Genomic DNA, 16,049 nt, shown 5'->3' on the forward strand with positions numbered 1-16,049 from the left:
GATATTTATTATATAACGATGTTGATGTGAAATTCCATTGTTCCTATCGTTCTTGGATACCTTTTACGACGTCGATGGCATTTCTGTGCTTTTACAAGAGCATTAGAATCGCTATTAATAAGAAACATTTACCTGGTATGAACTGTCACTTGTAAATGTATTATACTCAAGGATTATGATATTAGATGTAAAGGTAGCTATTAAATAAAAGTTCTTTATGAACTTTAAATCTTGGTCTTTGTTTTCCTTTAAAATAAACAGTCGTGTTCATTAAAAAAACATCCTTTTTGATAAGAAGTGTAAAAAATATATAAGATGTATAAAAATAAGTATCTAGTTATACATATATATCTTATAATGGAGTAAACAGTAAATGCTTTCTACTGGTTGGTGAAGTTGGGTGGTCTCTTCTCAATGAATGCATTCATTCCTTCCTTCCTGTCACTCTGAAATTTTAATTATATACCATTCAATTTTTGTTTTTTAAAATTATTATATTTGAGAAAGAAATCCTTACTGTTGCAAATGTTCCATGGAACATTCTCTTTTCAAAGTGTAGCCCTTCCCTCAAAGTAGTTTCATATGCTAGAAAAACAGTAAAGAAATGAATATTTGATTAATGAATAAGAACAATGATGGTTACATAATTTCAATGATTACCAGTATTAACAGACTCCTTTGCCATGGAGACGATTAATTGAGAGTGAGAAGCAATTATCTCACCCAATTTGATTGCTTCAGCAACAAGTTTTTCTGCTGGGAAGATCTTGCTAACCAAACCTGCAACAAAACATGTCTAAATATATACATATAATGATATTCGTATATTATATACAGGATAATTTGTGATTCTTAGTAGGATAGAAATGCACAATTGGCAGGAAAGTATTCTATATGCGAAAATAAGTTGAAAATGAAGAATAAAACTTTGTCGCTTAAGATCACGTTTTTAAAATTAACCGGTACACGAGTATTAAGCAAATCTCCAAATTCGATTTTCTCGAAAACGAAATCTCCAATGTAATTACATTATTCTTGCTTTTCGTCTTATTTTAAGCCATAGAATTTCCCTGACTCCAGTTGTATTATGAGTTACAAACCACTTTGTCTACAACTTACTTTTCAGTTTCTAATAAACCTACCGCATTTCTCTGCCTCCTCAGCAGTGATCTGACCTCCTGTTAGTACCATTTCCATCGCTTTGCTCTTACCAATTACCCTAGTCAATCTTTGAGTACCACCTGCACCTGGTATGGTACCAATAATGATTTCTGGTTGACCGAACTTTGCCTTGTCTCCGGCATAGATGATATCGCACATCATTGCCAATTCACAGCCTCCGCCTAACTGTGTATAAAAATATACTATTTAATATCTAAGATATAAGCAAATATTTGTTTTATCTGCTAAATATTATACAGTGATTTGGATATTTGATATATTTCTGAAAATTATCAAGTTGCTATTTTTTTGTAAAGTATATTAACTTACAGCATATCCATTTACAGCGGCAATCACTGGTTTCGAAGTTCGTGTGATTGCGTCCCAGCTTGTAAGGAAGTTCCCTCTAATAGTCTGCGAATAAGTATTATTCTGCATTTCTTTGATGTCAGCTCCTAAACAAAAAAGTTCGCCGTTTAATTCTAATTGAATAATTCATTAATAATTTGCTAATGAATATTAATTATGGAGTAAATTATAAATAATCCATAATATAATAATTCTAATTTATTAATCTAATTAGTTAATTATAATTTCAATTACGACAAAATGTGTTTTACCGGCTGCAAATGCTTTTTCGCTGCCAGTAAGAACTATGGCCCCGATACTGTCGTTCGTATCCAATTTATTTACAGCATTATTTAATTCAGTCATCAATTTATCACAAAGAGCGTTTAAGGCTTTTGGCCTGTTTAACGTGACCAGACCAACGTTCTTCTTTTCGCCAGCAATATCTACCTTGATGAATTCATAATTCTGTTGAGCCTGACCTACAATAAAAGAATCTTTTAATAATAATTCCATTTTTGTATATCACTTGACTTGATTTCACACAATTGACGAAATAAATCTTTTGGCGCGAAAAATTAGTGGTTTGATTTGGAATTTAGTATTTCCCAAGGTTATAGATTTTTTCGCTAATTAAGTAGCTGTTTATTTACCGTTTAATTTAATTGCAACAGAATCTGAATCTTAATGAGATTCGAATTGCGCTTTTGCACAAGAAAAAGCGAGTTAAAAGTATCGGTTAAATATCGACTTTTAAAAATTAAATCGGTAATTACATTAAACTGTAAGCGAAAGTATATGTGGAAATAATAATATATGCATGTATAAAAACGAATACATTTTCTACTGTAAATGTGCATGTGACATAGTAACTCATTATTTCTTTGTCTATTCTTTCGCAAATGTATGTATCATATATGTAAATATATGTATGTGATATTCGCAAAATATATGTACAATATATACAATGTATGTATAATATATATCTATAATATACATACCATTTTAGTCAAAGGAACAATATATAATAATATAATAAATCTCGCTTAACTTAAATTTATACAAATTATAAACAAAAGATAAGAGTTAGGTGTGAATTAGACGTTATTTCATCTGGCCACCGAGAGGCGGCTGACAATCAATACTAACGCACATGCTACCACAGACGCACAGAATGTACAGAATTCAGTGGTACTGAAGGTTTTTTGCAAATATCTCGGAAACTAAGATCAAGCGATGGTTATGTGTATGGGAAAGTCGTTCAAAACCATATCCTCAACAGCATAGTAAAAGATCATCAAAATCTAAGATGACAGAGGTTTTTTAGGTAATTACCAAAGTTGAAAAAAGAGTATTGCTCCAAAACGAAGTTCAGCCATAATAATAGTTACCAAAAAAACAATATTTACACTATAGGAATGGTATTAAAATTAAGATAAAAGGAAGAAGTATCACTGAGTTCTTTACTATGACCTTTAACCTATAACTGATTATACTACTGCTTATATAATTGAACAGACCGACACATGAAAAATGTTGAACCAAAGTATTTTATAAACAAAAAGGGGATTTTACAAAACGGACCCTAAGATTTTGTAACAATCCTAGAGATCTGTGTAACTGCGTACTACAATTGATATCAAGTAGCGTTCTAAAAGCAATTTACATATTTTATCCTTCCTTCCCGGCAATTCAACTAGCAACATAGTACTTACAACAATAGTATTTCACGTTCCTCGCAAAATATTGTGGTTTTTGACCAATCTGCAATCCTTTGTTAAACAGAATTTGTCCAACGCGTATAGTAGCCATGATGCTTATTAGTAGGAATACTATTATTTGAGAATAAAAATAATGAGCTTAGGATGAAATGATAAGAGTAACTTGTCACGTACACTGTGCGTACGGGATAAACAAGATCCCGTGATCCACGTGGCTACTGGCATCAGTGGTGTATCTAAAGATCACTAAACCCTATTACTTTCGCTAAAAAGACCAGTACATATAAATAATTTCCTTCGATGTTATTTTCACATAGAAATATTACAAAATACATATTTCATGCCATATATATGATTTATATGGCAAAATGCAACTATGAATTGCATTTTCATGAGGGAGTTCAATGCAAGTCGCTAAACATGTTTTGCTTCAATAATTATGTGAAAAGAATTTCGCAATCTGAATAAGTTTATCAAAACAATTTGGTATGATGTAATTTGTGGGAGAAAACATGTTTGTTATTTTTTTTATATAATTTGAGTTTTGTAGTTTATTTTGAAGATAGACATTTGTACTTACATAAAGTAACAATCTGAGATATATTATTTTATTATACAAAACATTTAATATTACGGTTTTACAAAACCACATGTTAGAACTAGTTTTCGCTAATGTAAAAAGGTATCTTGAAAATTCTTTTCAAATTATATTCGAAAATTGACACATGTTCATGATTGAGAATGAGCTATGAGACTGACATCTTTGCTCCATCCGATAAAAGTAGCTTACAGTTATATGTCGCAATCGATAAGGTAGGTAAGTGGGAATAAACATAAAAACAAATAGATTACGCGATGACGGAAAAAGACGAGATTTATAAAATAATTCCATTGCAGGGATTGACTAACTTGCGTAATGCAACTAATGAGTAAACAAAATAATTATAATCTTTTCACTGTCGTATCTTATTTGATCGATGACTCAGATGATCCTGAATATAGACAACCAGATGCATTTCTTGTATCAGTATCACGATTGAGTTGTTAATATCTCGAAAGAAATAAAAAAATGTTATTTTATTGACCTTTATATAAGGAGAATTAATCTACTATTTTGTAAGATAGATAAGCTTACCAATATAGTATTCAAACAGTATCTTTATCTTTAAATACAAATATAGGAATATCAACGTATGATTAAAGATTTAAAAAAATAGAAGATTGTAAATAAATTTTGAATTAGAAGAATACATAAATTTCCCCTAATATCGTGAACTAATTAATTAAAAATTAATTAAAGAAATTTTTACTGAATCGAAGAAATTGATTTAAAAGATTTTAGAAATAAATCTGCTCTAATTTTAGTGTACTATGATATTTGTAACAACGATGACTTATATATGACATTGGAAGGTTTATCAACCTCAGTAGTATAAAAAGAACTGAAATAAAAATATAGATGTATGTCAGGGTGAAAGTATTAGGGGATTCAGTGTTAAAGTGGAAGTCAGCCAAGGGCAGGTAATAGTAGAGATTGCTTTCTGATGTGTGAACTTGAATTCTCTGTCAGTTCACGGACGTTCATCTGGCAACGTCATGCAGGTACCGCTACATGTCGTGCTGCTTCTTATATTCACTTTAAGAGGACAATTCGCGGGTAATTACAATATAAGTATTAATTAGAATGCGGATCTTTGATTCTACTTTTATTATCTATTTCATTTAACTATTTATTTACTATATATTCCACAGAATTATTTATGTTTATTTATCATTTAACATTTATTTCCAAACGATCAAGACGACCAAAACGACTTGGACTTTGGTTTTTTGCTCTAATGTCGAAACAACTCTGTATTATCGAAATGTAACATCCGTTTTTATTGAACTCAAAGACCCGATGGCATTCATTAATCGCAGAAACCGATATAATAACCAGCAAAGATCGATTTCTTATCGATGAAGAAAATAACAAAAACGTTATTTATTTATCTCAGAGGAAATTTGGGAGCAAGATTTGTCCATGGACATGCAAATTGGGGCTTCCACAAAAGGATATGATCTGGTCGCCTTACGCTGTGGGGCAGAAAGAATGGTAGTGGGTCTGCAAACATCGGAAAATTTTTCAGGTGTGATATACACACGAGGTAGTTTCTATTCCAGACAACCATCGTGTTTCTTGAATCCTGATCATGGTGGAAACTTCACTATGACTATTCCCTTCGACCAGTGTGACACAGAAAATGTAACTACATCGTAAAGTCTGCTGTAAATTTGGAAAAGTTACTACGAAATAAGTTAGAAATAATTCACTGGTTTAAGATATTTTTTTCAGGTTGATAACAAATATCGGAACACCTTGGTTCTTCAGCATGACGATGAGCTAATTACTCCTGGTGACGCTGCTTTTATCTTGGAGTGTGACTTTTCCAAGCCCAGAGATCTCATAGTGTCAGCAGAATTGCCTGGAACTGATAAAAAGTAATTAGGTTTTTGTTAAATGAAGATTTTGATTTGAAACATGTTAGATCATATACTTAAATTTTTGGATCTTTAAATTCCTCATAAATGCATAAAAATCTTTAGAAGAAACGAAGCCGTGTACTATGTTTTTATTTGTAGAGAGGTAAGATCGAGTATATCTCTAGTGGACGCCGATCCAGGAAGAGATAAAACGAAGAGGTCTGGGTACGTGGAGAGCGATACCAACGAAGTTGTCTTTGTGCCTAACTCGGTCATCAAGATTAACGACGAGTTATAGATCATTGTCTAATACATTTTGTAATAAAGCTTACTTCTATTTTTAAATTTTGCTTCAAACTATCTAATATAATTATAATATAAATATTTAATATAAATAAATATAATCTATTATAAATATTTCAATTTAACTTAATACTCTCTAAATAATCCCATAGATAATCAACAATCTTTGCCAATCTTTTAGATTAGAAACTTGTTTATTCCCTTTTTAAAAATATCCTGTTATGATAAATACTTCAAGCTCAGCCTGCAGAAAAATTCTATTACATCCTATTTTTTATGTTCAATTTTCCATGAAACCTTCAACTAACTTTGAGAGTGATGAAACTGATCAATGAATCTGATTATTAATTAACTATCAGTAATAAAATTCCACTGTGATTTACGCAATGAAATTTTTTCGCGGCGACAACAGGATGTCCATGAATGACGTTAGCTCGTTGCACATGCGATACGATAGTCTGATAACCTTAGAACAAATTAGAAATTACTATATTTACGCTTACATAATGCACTAAATAGTTAAAATAGTAGGTCACGCATGAAAACCAGAAGAGAATAACATGATAAATCACATTTTTGTTGTATCACGGCTGTAGATCTTTTTATTCCTTCTGTTTTTAAAATTAATATGCATTTCTACCATTCTCTTTTATTTGTATCTTTAATTTTGATTTAAAAGATTAATTAGATTTTTTTATATAATAAGTTGCTTCCATCTCAACTTTAACCATCAAGTAACATAAGACCCAGGAGATCAAGATAAATTTGGAAATTTTCTCACCCCCACATCTAAAAGAATTTTCCAATAATTATATTCAACAATCATTTTGACAAATTTTTATGTGAATCATTAGTAGTCTAAAATGAGACCTCTTTTAAATTCTGTAATCATAACATAATTATCAAAGATCAATTTTTCTGAACTTGCACTGAGATTAAAGTTTGCCACTGAATAAGTCAATAAAAGGTCAGTCGATAATTGGATCGACACCAGATAAAAAAGTCAGAGGACCAAAATAAATACACAGGATATTGACACTCTTACAACAGGAGCTAACAATTTTCCACTTCTGGCTACGAAATGTTCATATCTCATACAGAATATTTCAAAAGTGTCACAACTCAAAATAATTCAATTCTGTATTAGAAGAATATTAGAAGATCATTGTTTTCTATATTCTATTCTTCTTGTTAACTTATGCGTTTAATAAGGATAATATTTGTTTTAAACTTTCAAATAGTCTTTTATTTTTCCTGAAAAACTTGTTTCAGTTGTGTCATTTTTGAAATACATGTATGATACATGTATTACAGAAACGATTAGGTGTTAATGAATGAACAGAGTAACGTTAGACAATTGCTACAACTGGACATTGACGATTTCGATGCTTTATATGAATGAGGGACTCGTTCTTATTAATCGAACGATTAACTGTATTTGATATATTCATGCCAGCTTGATGGCTATCTTAATGAGGCCAATATTTGAACCATAGCTATTTCATGAATTTACGTATGTTAATCGCACACATCTCTCCCCACTATCGTTGATCAGCTCATTTATATACATATATAACAGGCCCATCGTTCCAGACTGTCTTCTACCGATTGACGAATCCGGAGATCCATATTTTACTTATTTATTTAATATTTCATATTCCTAACAAGATACAATGGCAACTGCAAAATTCAAGAGTGCCTCACCTTACACAAAACCACAACCAAGGCCTCCACAGCAGGATTATCTTTATCAAAAGTGAGTATTTTTCCAAGTAGATCGTTCCAGTTCATTGAAGGTTTTGTATAGAATTTAATTAATGCAAACCAGATATTCTTCCCTTCCCTTCTTTTCATTATATGATATTCTATCCAGAGCAGAATTGACCACTTTGTAACTGGAATGAAAACAAGAAATTAATTTGTTTGAAAATAAATTCCAAAATCTTATTTGAGAAATAAATTATTCCAAAATGACATCTACCTATTGACATAAAATATGTGTCTTGGAAACAATTCTCTTATATTTTACTTTTCTTCATCTCTTCTCTTTTAATATGTTCCAAGCCGGTTGTTGAACGTTATCCTAGACTCATATAGACTACTTAGTTCGCTCTTCCTTTTCCTCTTTCATGACTGAAAATGGATTAAATGTTATTATAGGTATCTGGAGGATCTGACACTGAGGAAGGATCTACTCCATCCTAAAGTAAGACTTGCTCTATTTGGAATCGGCCGTGCTGGAACCATCCATCTGTCCAATATTATTAGCAGTTCGCGTGTCAAACTGCTCTACATCGTAGACAATGTCGAGTCTAAATGGATGAGCCTCAAGGAGTACTGGCAACTTGACGATGTTGTCTTCTTGAACAGCAAACAAGCAGACAAAGTGTACAATGATCCTAAGTAAGTAATTTAGATTTTCTTATGGGAAACATTTTAGGTACAATAAAAGATGTATATATCGCAAAATTGATCAAATGAGTTAGATTTTTAAATAGGAAAAATTAAAAATAACAAATCATTAACTAGCAAATTTAAAAGAAACTTTCAAAAAGTCACTTGCTTCTTCCAAACCCAAACATTTCCATTACAATTACTTAATTTCATGATAAAAATATCCAAAGTAGATTAAACTCGAGAGAAAACATAGAGATCAATTAGAAGTTCAATTAACAATTAAAATCGTTCTTCATGTTGATAGTGTGGACGCAGTAGTTGTTGCATCGCCTACGTACACACATGAAGACATTGTAAGGAAAGCTTTGGAGGCGAAGAAGGCAGTGTTCTGTGAGAAGCCGATCGCCGAGGACAATGCTAACTCGATAAAATGTTACGAGACCGCGAAAAAGGTCGGCAAACCATTGTTCTGCGCCTTTAACAGGCGATTCGATCCCAGCTATTCTGCTGTTAGGAGCAGAGTGAGGAATGGAGAGATTGGACACGTTCAGATCATCAAAACTGTCTCTCGTGACTCTCCTCTTCCCAGCATAGAATATTTGAAGATGTCCGGGGGTATATTCCATGATTGTATGGTCCATGATATTGATATCATGACTTGGGTCCTTGGAGAGTACCCTATCAAGGTGAGATTCCCTGGATATTGCTATCAAACACTTGTAGTTGGAGTTTCAAGTAGAATAATTATGTAGAATATTGGATTAGTCCTTCACTGATACCATGGAGACCTGAATTTATAAATACTACAGCATTATAAAGAAGTTTCCATGATTTAAAAGGATTCTAACTTCATAAAATTATAGAATACAGGTAGAAGTAACTAATAGTTACAAAAATCTTCAGTTCTAATTAAAAACAGAATGTAGCTTTGATTTTTAATTGCTACTATGAGCACTTAAAGTCAATAAGTATCACAAGATCATTAAAGGGTTTCATAAATAACTATTGGTAATGTTGATTTCTATCCTATTGACTGGTATTTGATGAATTATTAAATGTTGGAATATTTTCTTGCAGATTGCTGTCCAGGCACACGCACACATTCCAGAGATAAAAGCAATCGATGACTTCGACACAGTTGTAGTGTCCTTGTATTTCCCATCAGGAACCTTGGGGACCATCGACTTGTCGCGGAACAGTAGCTTCGGTTATGATCAACGCTTGGAGGTGTTTGGCCCCAAGGGTATGATCAAAGCAGATAATGAACAGCCAATGCACGGTGTCACATCCCAATATAATCTCGACGGATTAACCAGCGCACCAATATGGTATTCGTTCGCCAGCAGATTCATGAATGGCTATCGCCGAGAGCTGGACCACTTCATTGACATTGTACTTGGTAGAGCTGAATGCTCCGTATTACCCAAAGAAACTCTAGCTGTGATTAAAATCGCGACTGCATGCCAAGAATCTGCTCGTACCGGCAAGATGGTGGAAATAAAGTGGGCGCCAAACGAGCTACCATAAATGAGGTCATGGTCTAGCGAATTTTTATCGTTCCCATGATATTCCACCATTTTGTATCTTATACGATCGTGATAGATTCACAGAAAGTTGAGATTATCTTCGCTGAATCATGATTTGCACGCACGAGTGAAAAGACTTAGGTGAATCTTGTTTGTTACATGTTTTTTTCCTCTTTTTTTATCGGTATAATAATATAAAGAAAATACAGAAAAATACCATATACCCTAAATATATAGTAATGATACAAAATTCACATTGTCTGTTAGCAGACTCAATCATGAAAGTTTGTAAGAACGAAACAATAAAATATTCCCAAAGTTTATTCGTGTTTCTCTTTTCTTAATTCCTTACCCTTTGAAATAAAAAAAGAATTAATGCAAAATTCTTTCTAGATTGGTCGATGCGTGATTGGTTTACATTACAATATTCTCTTTTTTTCGTAAATAATAAAATTACAGAAGTGAAACTAATGTATTCTTGGAGGTATCGCAAACTGATTTTTAGTCGCGAAGCTCGAAATGTCCGTCAAACCGTGCAATATGTCTCTTTGATTAAAACATTATCCTTTCAGAAGTCTATTTTCTTTTATCTAATCTAGTAAGTAAAAATTTTGTGAGACATCTACAAATGTGACGCAACTTTCACGAAAGACAATAAGCTGCTCCCCTAACTTATGACTTTGTTTTCAAACCATTTTATATTTACTCCTAAAATTGTGTATTGCAATAATGGTAGGCTAGGTTATCAGAGCACGCTGACTTCCACTTAAAATTCCAAATTCGATTCATTTCATTTCTGTATATCTAGCAAAAAAAATATAAAAGTCGGAGAAGATATATGTAGCTTTACTCTGAAGTAGCCACTTATTAATTAAATGAAATATGATATCTATACATACATCATAATATCTGCTCGACGAAATAAAATCTGAAACACCATTTCATGCTAATTGTCGAGCAGTGAGTATGCTTGCTTGAGCTGAGTTTCGATCGTGTGGTTTCCAGATTTTATAATAATCGATATGAAAATTCGCTACCAAAAATCAAGTACAAATTTTCCATTCCCTTATCTTTACTGTTCAAACATGGAAACCCCCACAATTTCTCTTTTCTTTCCTTGTTGCTTTATAGTCTAAAGGATTTCGTGAACAACGCATCGGTGGCTTGAGTTTTGTCTCCATTAAATCTACGCAGTTCCGCGATGACCTGTACTCTGCTGAATCCTAGAGATTCGATTTCTTTCACTGTTTCTTCTGTGAATGGGTCGTGGGGGAAGACTGTAGTTTCTATGGAGCCTAGTCTGCTTGATGTCCCGCTTGAACTATTGCTTTCTTGCCCTTCTAAAATACATAGTACTCATTAAAAAAAATTAAAAAAAATTCTAGCAAGCCACAAATAAAACTATAAAATTAAAAGCCATAATTATAAATTATCTGCTTCAAGTCACTAGTCCAGGCAAGTTAGGAGGATTTGTCTCAGTTGGATCTCCCTAGGAAAAGGAAAGGTACAGTGGCTAACATATAAGGCCTTGTATCAAATTCAGCTGCATAAACTTCAACATTGAAAAGTAAATAATAGCGATAATATCACAAGCATTACTTTTGAAAATTTTCCTTGGATTTATAAATATATCCTTTTTTATTGCCACCACTAAAAGTCGAAATACACAATAGAGGAACATATATACAAAGGAAATTTATTGGGTTTCATTATGGAATGTTTCACAAATTATTTAACACAGGATCTTATAAGGAATTATGGTAAGAAAGGATAGCCTGGACAGATACATACTTACCCTGCTGGCGACGTTGCTTCTTTGCATCTCTGGAGCCATAATCCAGTGCTCTTTGAGGTCCTCCCCTCTTGTCATCCTTATCATCTTCTGTGTCGTAAATACTTGCATCGCTATAACCACTTAACCTTAGCCACTCTGGCAGCTCCCCTAATCAGAATTAAGCATTTATGTTGTATAACAGATAAAAAGACATTGTGCAACCATAGAAATATTTAAGACCACCTTCTGCTAAAAACGGCGTCTCTGCACCGGTGGTGCCAATTTGGAGCACGTTTTTCTTCAAATCTATGCAACATTGATGCCTCTTTAACATGTCCAGACCCAGTAGCATGTCCATGCTTTGTTCCGCGAGGACAGTGAACGATGTTGTTAGATGATCATTACCAATTTGAATTTGTACCATGTGAATACGGCCAATGATGCGTTGAGTTCCAACACCATGTGCTATTCCAGCCCACCTTGTGTCCACCAATCGCATTATGTGGCATCGTTCGGCACAAGCATCCGACATTATAGTTGATTGTGCACCTGAATTTTTGAAAACATAATGTTACTATATATTGCGAAATGTTTTTTTTTTTTAAGAGGAGCAAATTCATGGAATTTTTGAAGACAAAAGTACAGTCTAGGTCAGAGCACGGATTTCAATATCTAAATTTAAATTTCTCCCACCATGAAGTACCACATACTACAAAGAATGACTTTCAAAATGCAGGAATTTAAAAATAGATACATTGGCACAAACAGCAGCCAAACAAAAATACATAAAAATGATCTTGTCTCCAGTTCAATGATGATCTCTGACATTTATCACTGCGCATTTACGCACGTGTATAACTCATTATTTATAAATATAAATAAAGCTGATATTTACCAGTATCAATAAATGCTTTAACTGGGAATCCATTGACTTTACAATTAACATATAACATAACAACTGATCCAAATGTTTCTGGATTATACTCCATTGCAGCTTCCATGTTTGCTTCAATGTTTTTTTGCCTAATATCCTCTGCAATAAACCTCTGTGCTTCTGTGTCAAATGGATCTGCATTCATCATTCTTAGTCTTTGTGCCTCACGCTCTTCTCTTAATTTTATTTGTTCTCTGAGTACAGTTGTAAATCTCTCTACAAATCAGTATCTATTGTAGAGTAAATTCTTAGATTTCCAAAATACAGTTCTTAATATGTACTTTTGGAAAACTCACCAAGATTTCCAGAAAGTAAGGCACTAGCCAGCTTGGGATTATTCTGGCTCAGCAACGCTAGTTGATCTGGATTAGCCAAAAACATGTCTCTTATTATTTCTGGATCATCCTCCTTTCTAGGGTTTTGCATTCTGGCTATAGTGCTACTGGAAGCTGTTGGCTGTCGACTGCTGGATGATCCTGGTACTCTGATGGAACTGAAGTCCAACATGGGAATAGCTAGAGTAATATGTATCTTGGAATTTAGTACATTCTCTTCTTTACTACGCAATAGTGCGCTCTTAAATAATTGATCTGACTAAGCACATGGCGACAAAAGCTATTTCTAACAAATCAAACTCAACACAAGTGAATACAAAAAACTTGTGCTAAACTGAACCGGACAGGTGTGCGGACAAGATGAGAGGAACTTAGAAGATTCCCACACGAAGAAAAAAATATTCTAATAGACACTATTCTATAGTGAAACCAAAAGGGGGATAACATGCTCGATCGAGTCTGTTAAGCCAAATTCATGGATCGTGCGTTATAAGTCTGGTAACATCTGATCGAGAGACGTGACAATACAATGAAAAAGAAACGTAAATCGAAGCCGAAAAGCTAACCTCACGACCCGCCTCGATCGCCACTTTAAATAATGGTGCTGTATTGAAGCTGACCTCCGTTTAACGGGTGAAGGTTCAACTCGGCCCCGCTTTGATGCATGTGCTGCAAAATCACCACGTCACCGTCACGGATCCCGTGATCCTTCAGCGATTTCTTGTCGTTCATCAATGGTAGACCATTGAAAGCGATCACCATCTCATGGACTGGTACGTTGCTCTCGATCTCGCAAAGAGCCTTGAAACTCTCCAGCTCCATATCCTCGATCACGTCCAGGACGAAGATGTCGTCGCTGAGCGTGGTTACCGTTACCTTCATCGTGTGTGTGTTTTATCTAGTTGCTTGTGCTCTCGGTTCCGTGCGTGCACAACGATTGTACGATAGATACTAGGGGCAAGCAAGATGGGCAATGAAAGTGGTCACTGGATGGCAATAAAACTTCACGTGAGAATTTTTGCCGCTCCCCTCGCGCACGGGATGTCCGTACGAAGAGCGGCTACAGGATGTAAACAACAACCCAGCTCAGCGAAAATACTGGCTGGCTTTAAGGCTTGACCTGAAGGCTACTTAAATCGCCTCGAGATATCGAGAAGTAACGAGATCGTGAAATTGTGCCGATGAACAGACTGCGCGCCAAGCTTGAATTTCGATTTGAATGCGTCATTCTGTCATTTGTTGTTTTAGCAGAACATCAGCGTATTGAATAAATTTTTCTACACAATATACACAGACAGATTACTTTGACAGATATGATCGAAAGTTTGCGGAGGTTGGTGTTGTGGGTTATGTTATTATATATTGTTCAACAACCTTAAGATGGGCGTTTTTTAAATTATCACGGAAATAGAAATTTCTAAACTTTGATATTCCATTTGTTTCAGTCATAGATTAATTAACTAAATCTTTTCTTGTGTGAAAAATAAATTATTGACTGTAGCTACAATAATACTGTATTTTGTACCATTATATTATTTGCTCCATTTTTCTGGTCAGAGGAACATCTCTATCTTTTTGATTAGTAATAAAGCAGCTCGAAATCAAATTTTCTAATAACATTGAGTAGATTGAAATATGTATTTAAAATATTGAAATCTAACCGAGATTCTTTTCGTTCTATCCTTGGCGGATAATCTAGAATCCTACATTACATTATCGTCAACAGAGGGCAGACCAATGAACTTCAACTTTCTAAACCCAAGATATTCAAACAATAAAAATTGCTGGTTATTACTTAAAAAGTTATTCTCTTCACCTATATATTTCAAATTGTACGGACAGATTCCACACAACTCCACAGATGTTAAAATGTTTGCATAATGTCAGGCTCATGGACTTGCAATGGAGCAAATCTCGTTGGGATCACAATAGCAATAATCGGGATGTCGATTTATCATAGATTTCAATATCTATAATCAACGTTTACTGAGGAACCCTGTGTGCGCACAATTTGAGAATTAAATGTCCCATACATGACGCTCAGATCGACGTAACGATAACCTTATCTCCCACAGTGAATTGATCTTATCTTGATCATCCTATTTTCAAAGCAGCCTGTGGTATCGATAATTTTCAACCCAATACATTTATTTCACCTAAGAAAATTATAGATTTTTGTGTACCAACCTTTTCACCTTAGATAAAGAATATTTCCTGATTCTCTGAAAATTTACCGTCTTTTGGAATATTTTATGATAAGGAATCGACCCTATGGAGGAAAAAAGTATGGGCTAAAGGTGGTGCAGTGAAGCATGCAACGTTCAGGGGATCCTGCCCTCCTGGAGGGCGCGACCACGAGGACACCACAGGGGGTGCCATCCCCCATAAACCGGAAACGGATGCAGAGGTGGATATTAGACAGGTGGCTCAGAATTTCGCGTTGGACAGGGCTGATGGTTAAATTAGCGCATGATTTCGACGGCTCGCTCGATTACACTCGGAACAGGATGTGTCACGACAAATATCGCGCAAGGTGTGTTTGTAATGTTGTATAACACTGTTTCACGCTGTTTAATGATGCTTCCTATAGTCTGTAGAAGTTTGTATGTCAATAAACAGCACCTGAAAAAGTAACAAAAATATTAGGAAGATATTACTATGTATAATAAATACAATAAATAATTAGAATGCAACGCTGTCTCACGTGGTTTGATGATTTTTTGTAGAAGTTTATAAAAGTTTGTAGAAGTTTATGTACCAATAAACAGCACCTGAAACGGAAATAAAAATGTTAATTAAATTTTAAATAAAATTGTATAAGATCAAATGATGTAAATGATATATTTATATGATATATCATACGTATATTTTATTGTAAAATTGATTAGTGTGAAAGTTTTGAAACAGGGATTCCATTAGAGGGTATAACAGCCTACTGTAGGGCTGCAAATCGATTAAGCTTTGGAAGATGAATCGAGAGTGGGTATAAATCGATTTCACACTCCTGCTGAGTATAAATTAATAGACACTTATGGGGTTGTCTGTATTTCGAGTGGGTACCAGGATGTTCCCCGGGATTGTACCGGC

At 34.1% G+C, this 16,049-nt stretch overlaps 4 protein-coding genes and 1 long non-coding RNA gene across 7 annotated transcripts; 2 read left to right on the forward strand and 3 right to left on the reverse strand.

Moving 5' to 3' along the window:
• Positions 1 to 95: 95 nt before the first annotated feature.
• LOC100746130 (probable enoyl-CoA hydratase, mitochondrial) lies at positions 96 to 3,502 on the reverse strand. Its single transcript, XM_012380753.3, has 7 exons — positions 3,225 to 3,502; positions 1,782 to 1,991; positions 1,492 to 1,616; positions 1,143 to 1,347; positions 661 to 780; positions 518 to 585; positions 96 to 446 (listed from the first exon to the last, which is right to left on the reverse strand). Exons 1-7 carry the CDS (start codon positions 3,319 to 3,321, stop codon positions 381 to 383), a joined length of 891 nt encoding a protein of 296 aa, XP_012236176.1. The 5' UTR covers positions 3,322 to 3,502; the 3' UTR covers positions 96 to 380.
• Positions 3,503 to 4,083: 581 nt separating this feature from the next.
• On the forward strand, positions 4,084 to 6,038 carry LOC100746486. The gene is made up of 5 exons (XM_003486319.4): positions 4,084 to 4,159; positions 4,801 to 4,887; positions 5,228 to 5,475; positions 5,566 to 5,711; positions 5,853 to 6,038. Exons 1-5 carry the CDS (start codon positions 4,147 to 4,149, stop codon positions 5,989 to 5,991), a joined length of 633 nt encoding a protein of 210 aa, XP_003486367.2. The 5' UTR covers positions 4,084 to 4,146; the 3' UTR covers positions 5,992 to 6,038.
• Positions 6,039 to 7,224: 1,186 nt separating this feature from the next.
• On the reverse strand, positions 7,225 to 8,157 carry LOC117151190. The gene is made up of 2 exons (XR_004460940.1): positions 7,978 to 8,157; positions 7,225 to 7,891 (listed from the first exon to the last, which is right to left on the reverse strand). It is a non-coding gene; the product is annotated as an uncharacterized LOC117151190 (long non-coding RNA).
• Positions 7,568 to 10,240, forward strand: LOC100746370 (inositol 2-dehydrogenase). The gene is made up of 4 exons (XM_003486318.4): positions 7,568 to 7,752; positions 8,157 to 8,399; positions 8,698 to 9,079; positions 9,471 to 10,240. The coding sequence occupies exons 1-4, from the start codon at positions 7,670 to 7,672 to the stop codon at positions 9,918 to 9,920; spliced, it is 1,158 nt and encodes a 385-aa protein (XP_003486366.1). The 5' UTR covers positions 7,568 to 7,669; the 3' UTR covers positions 9,921 to 10,240.
• A 118-nt stretch (positions 10,241 to 10,358) lies between these two features.
• LOC100746602 (protein DDI1 homolog 2) lies at positions 10,359 to 14,099 on the reverse strand. Of its 3 annotated transcripts, none has more exons than XM_033318669.1 (6): positions 13,583 to 14,099; positions 12,924 to 13,142; positions 12,589 to 12,843; positions 11,937 to 12,242; positions 11,715 to 11,861; positions 10,359 to 11,256 (listed from the first exon to the last, which is right to left on the reverse strand). In XM_033318669.1, the coding sequence occupies exons 1-6, from the start codon at positions 13,842 to 13,844 to the stop codon at positions 11,045 to 11,047; spliced, it is 1,401 nt and encodes a 466-aa protein (XP_033174560.1). In that variant the 5' UTR covers positions 13,845 to 14,099; the 3' UTR covers positions 10,359 to 11,044. The 3 variants fall into 3 exon arrangements, with proteins under 3 accessions (XP_033174560.1, XP_003486368.1, XP_024220540.1); XM_003486320.4 differs by having other exon boundaries at positions 10,359 to 11,259; positions 13,583 to 14,098; XM_024364772.2 differs by having other exon boundaries at positions 10,359 to 11,259; positions 13,529 to 13,669.
• Between the last annotated feature and the right edge of the window lie 1,950 nt (positions 14,100 to 16,049).

Source organism: Bombus impatiens, unplaced genomic scaffold (genome assembly GCF_000188095.3).
Source record: "Bombus impatiens unplaced genomic scaffold, BIMP_2.2 scf_0107, whole genome shotgun sequence".
NCBI classification, from domain to species: domain Eukaryota; kingdom Metazoa; phylum Arthropoda; class Insecta; order Hymenoptera; family Apidae; genus Bombus; species Bombus impatiens.

What these genes read in the sequence shown, in the direction of transcription:
- LOC100746130 (XM_012380753.3), bottom strand. Translation starts at nt 3,321, where the DNA reads ATGGCTACTATACGCGTTGGACAAATTCTGTTTAACAAAGGATTGCAG. An exon ending in CCGCTGTAAATGGATATGCT is followed by an intron (nt 1,348 to 1,491) that starts GTAAGTTAATAT and finishes TTTTATACACAG; the next exon opens with TTAGGCGGAGGCTGTGAATT. An exon ending in AAAGGAGTCTGTTAATACTG is followed by an intron (nt 586 to 660) that starts GTAATCATTGAA and finishes CTGTTTTTCTAG; the next exon opens with CATATGAAACTACTTTGAGG.
- LOC100746486 (XM_003486319.4), top strand. An exon ending in TTTAAGAGGACAATTCGCGG is followed by an intron (nt 4,888 to 5,227) that starts GTAATTACAATA and finishes TATTTATCTCAG; the next exon opens with AGGAAATTTGGGAGCAAGAT. An exon ending in ACCAGTGTGACACAGAAAAT is followed by an intron (nt 5,476 to 5,565) that starts GTAACTACATCG and finishes TATTTTTTTCAG; the next exon opens with GTTGATAACAAATATCGGAA.
- LOC100746370 (XM_003486318.4), top strand. Translation starts at nt 7,670, where the DNA reads ATGGCAACTGCAAAATTCAAGAGTGCCTCACCTTACACAAAACCACAA. An exon ending in CAGGATTATCTTTATCAAAA is followed by an intron (nt 7,753 to 8,156) that starts GTGAGTATTTTT and finishes ATGTTATTATAG; the next exon opens with GTATCTGGAGGATCTGACAC. An exon ending in AAAGTGTACAATGATCCTAA is followed by an intron (nt 8,400 to 8,697) that starts GTAAGTAATTTA and finishes TCATGTTGATAG; the next exon opens with TGTGGACGCAGTAGTTGTTG.
- LOC100746602 (XM_003486320.4), bottom strand. Translation starts at nt 13,844, where the DNA reads ATGAAGGTAACGGTAACCACGCTCAGCGACGACATCTTCGTCCTGGAC. An exon ending in CCTTCACCCGTTAAACGGAG is followed by an intron (nt 13,143 to 13,582) that starts GTCAGCTTCAAT and finishes ATATTACTCTAG; the next exon opens with CTATTCCCATGTTGGACTTC. An exon ending in CTTACTTTCTGGAAATCTTG is followed by an intron (nt 12,844 to 12,923) that starts GTGAGTTTTCCA and finishes ACTGATTTGTAG; the next exon opens with AGAGATTTACAACTGTACTC.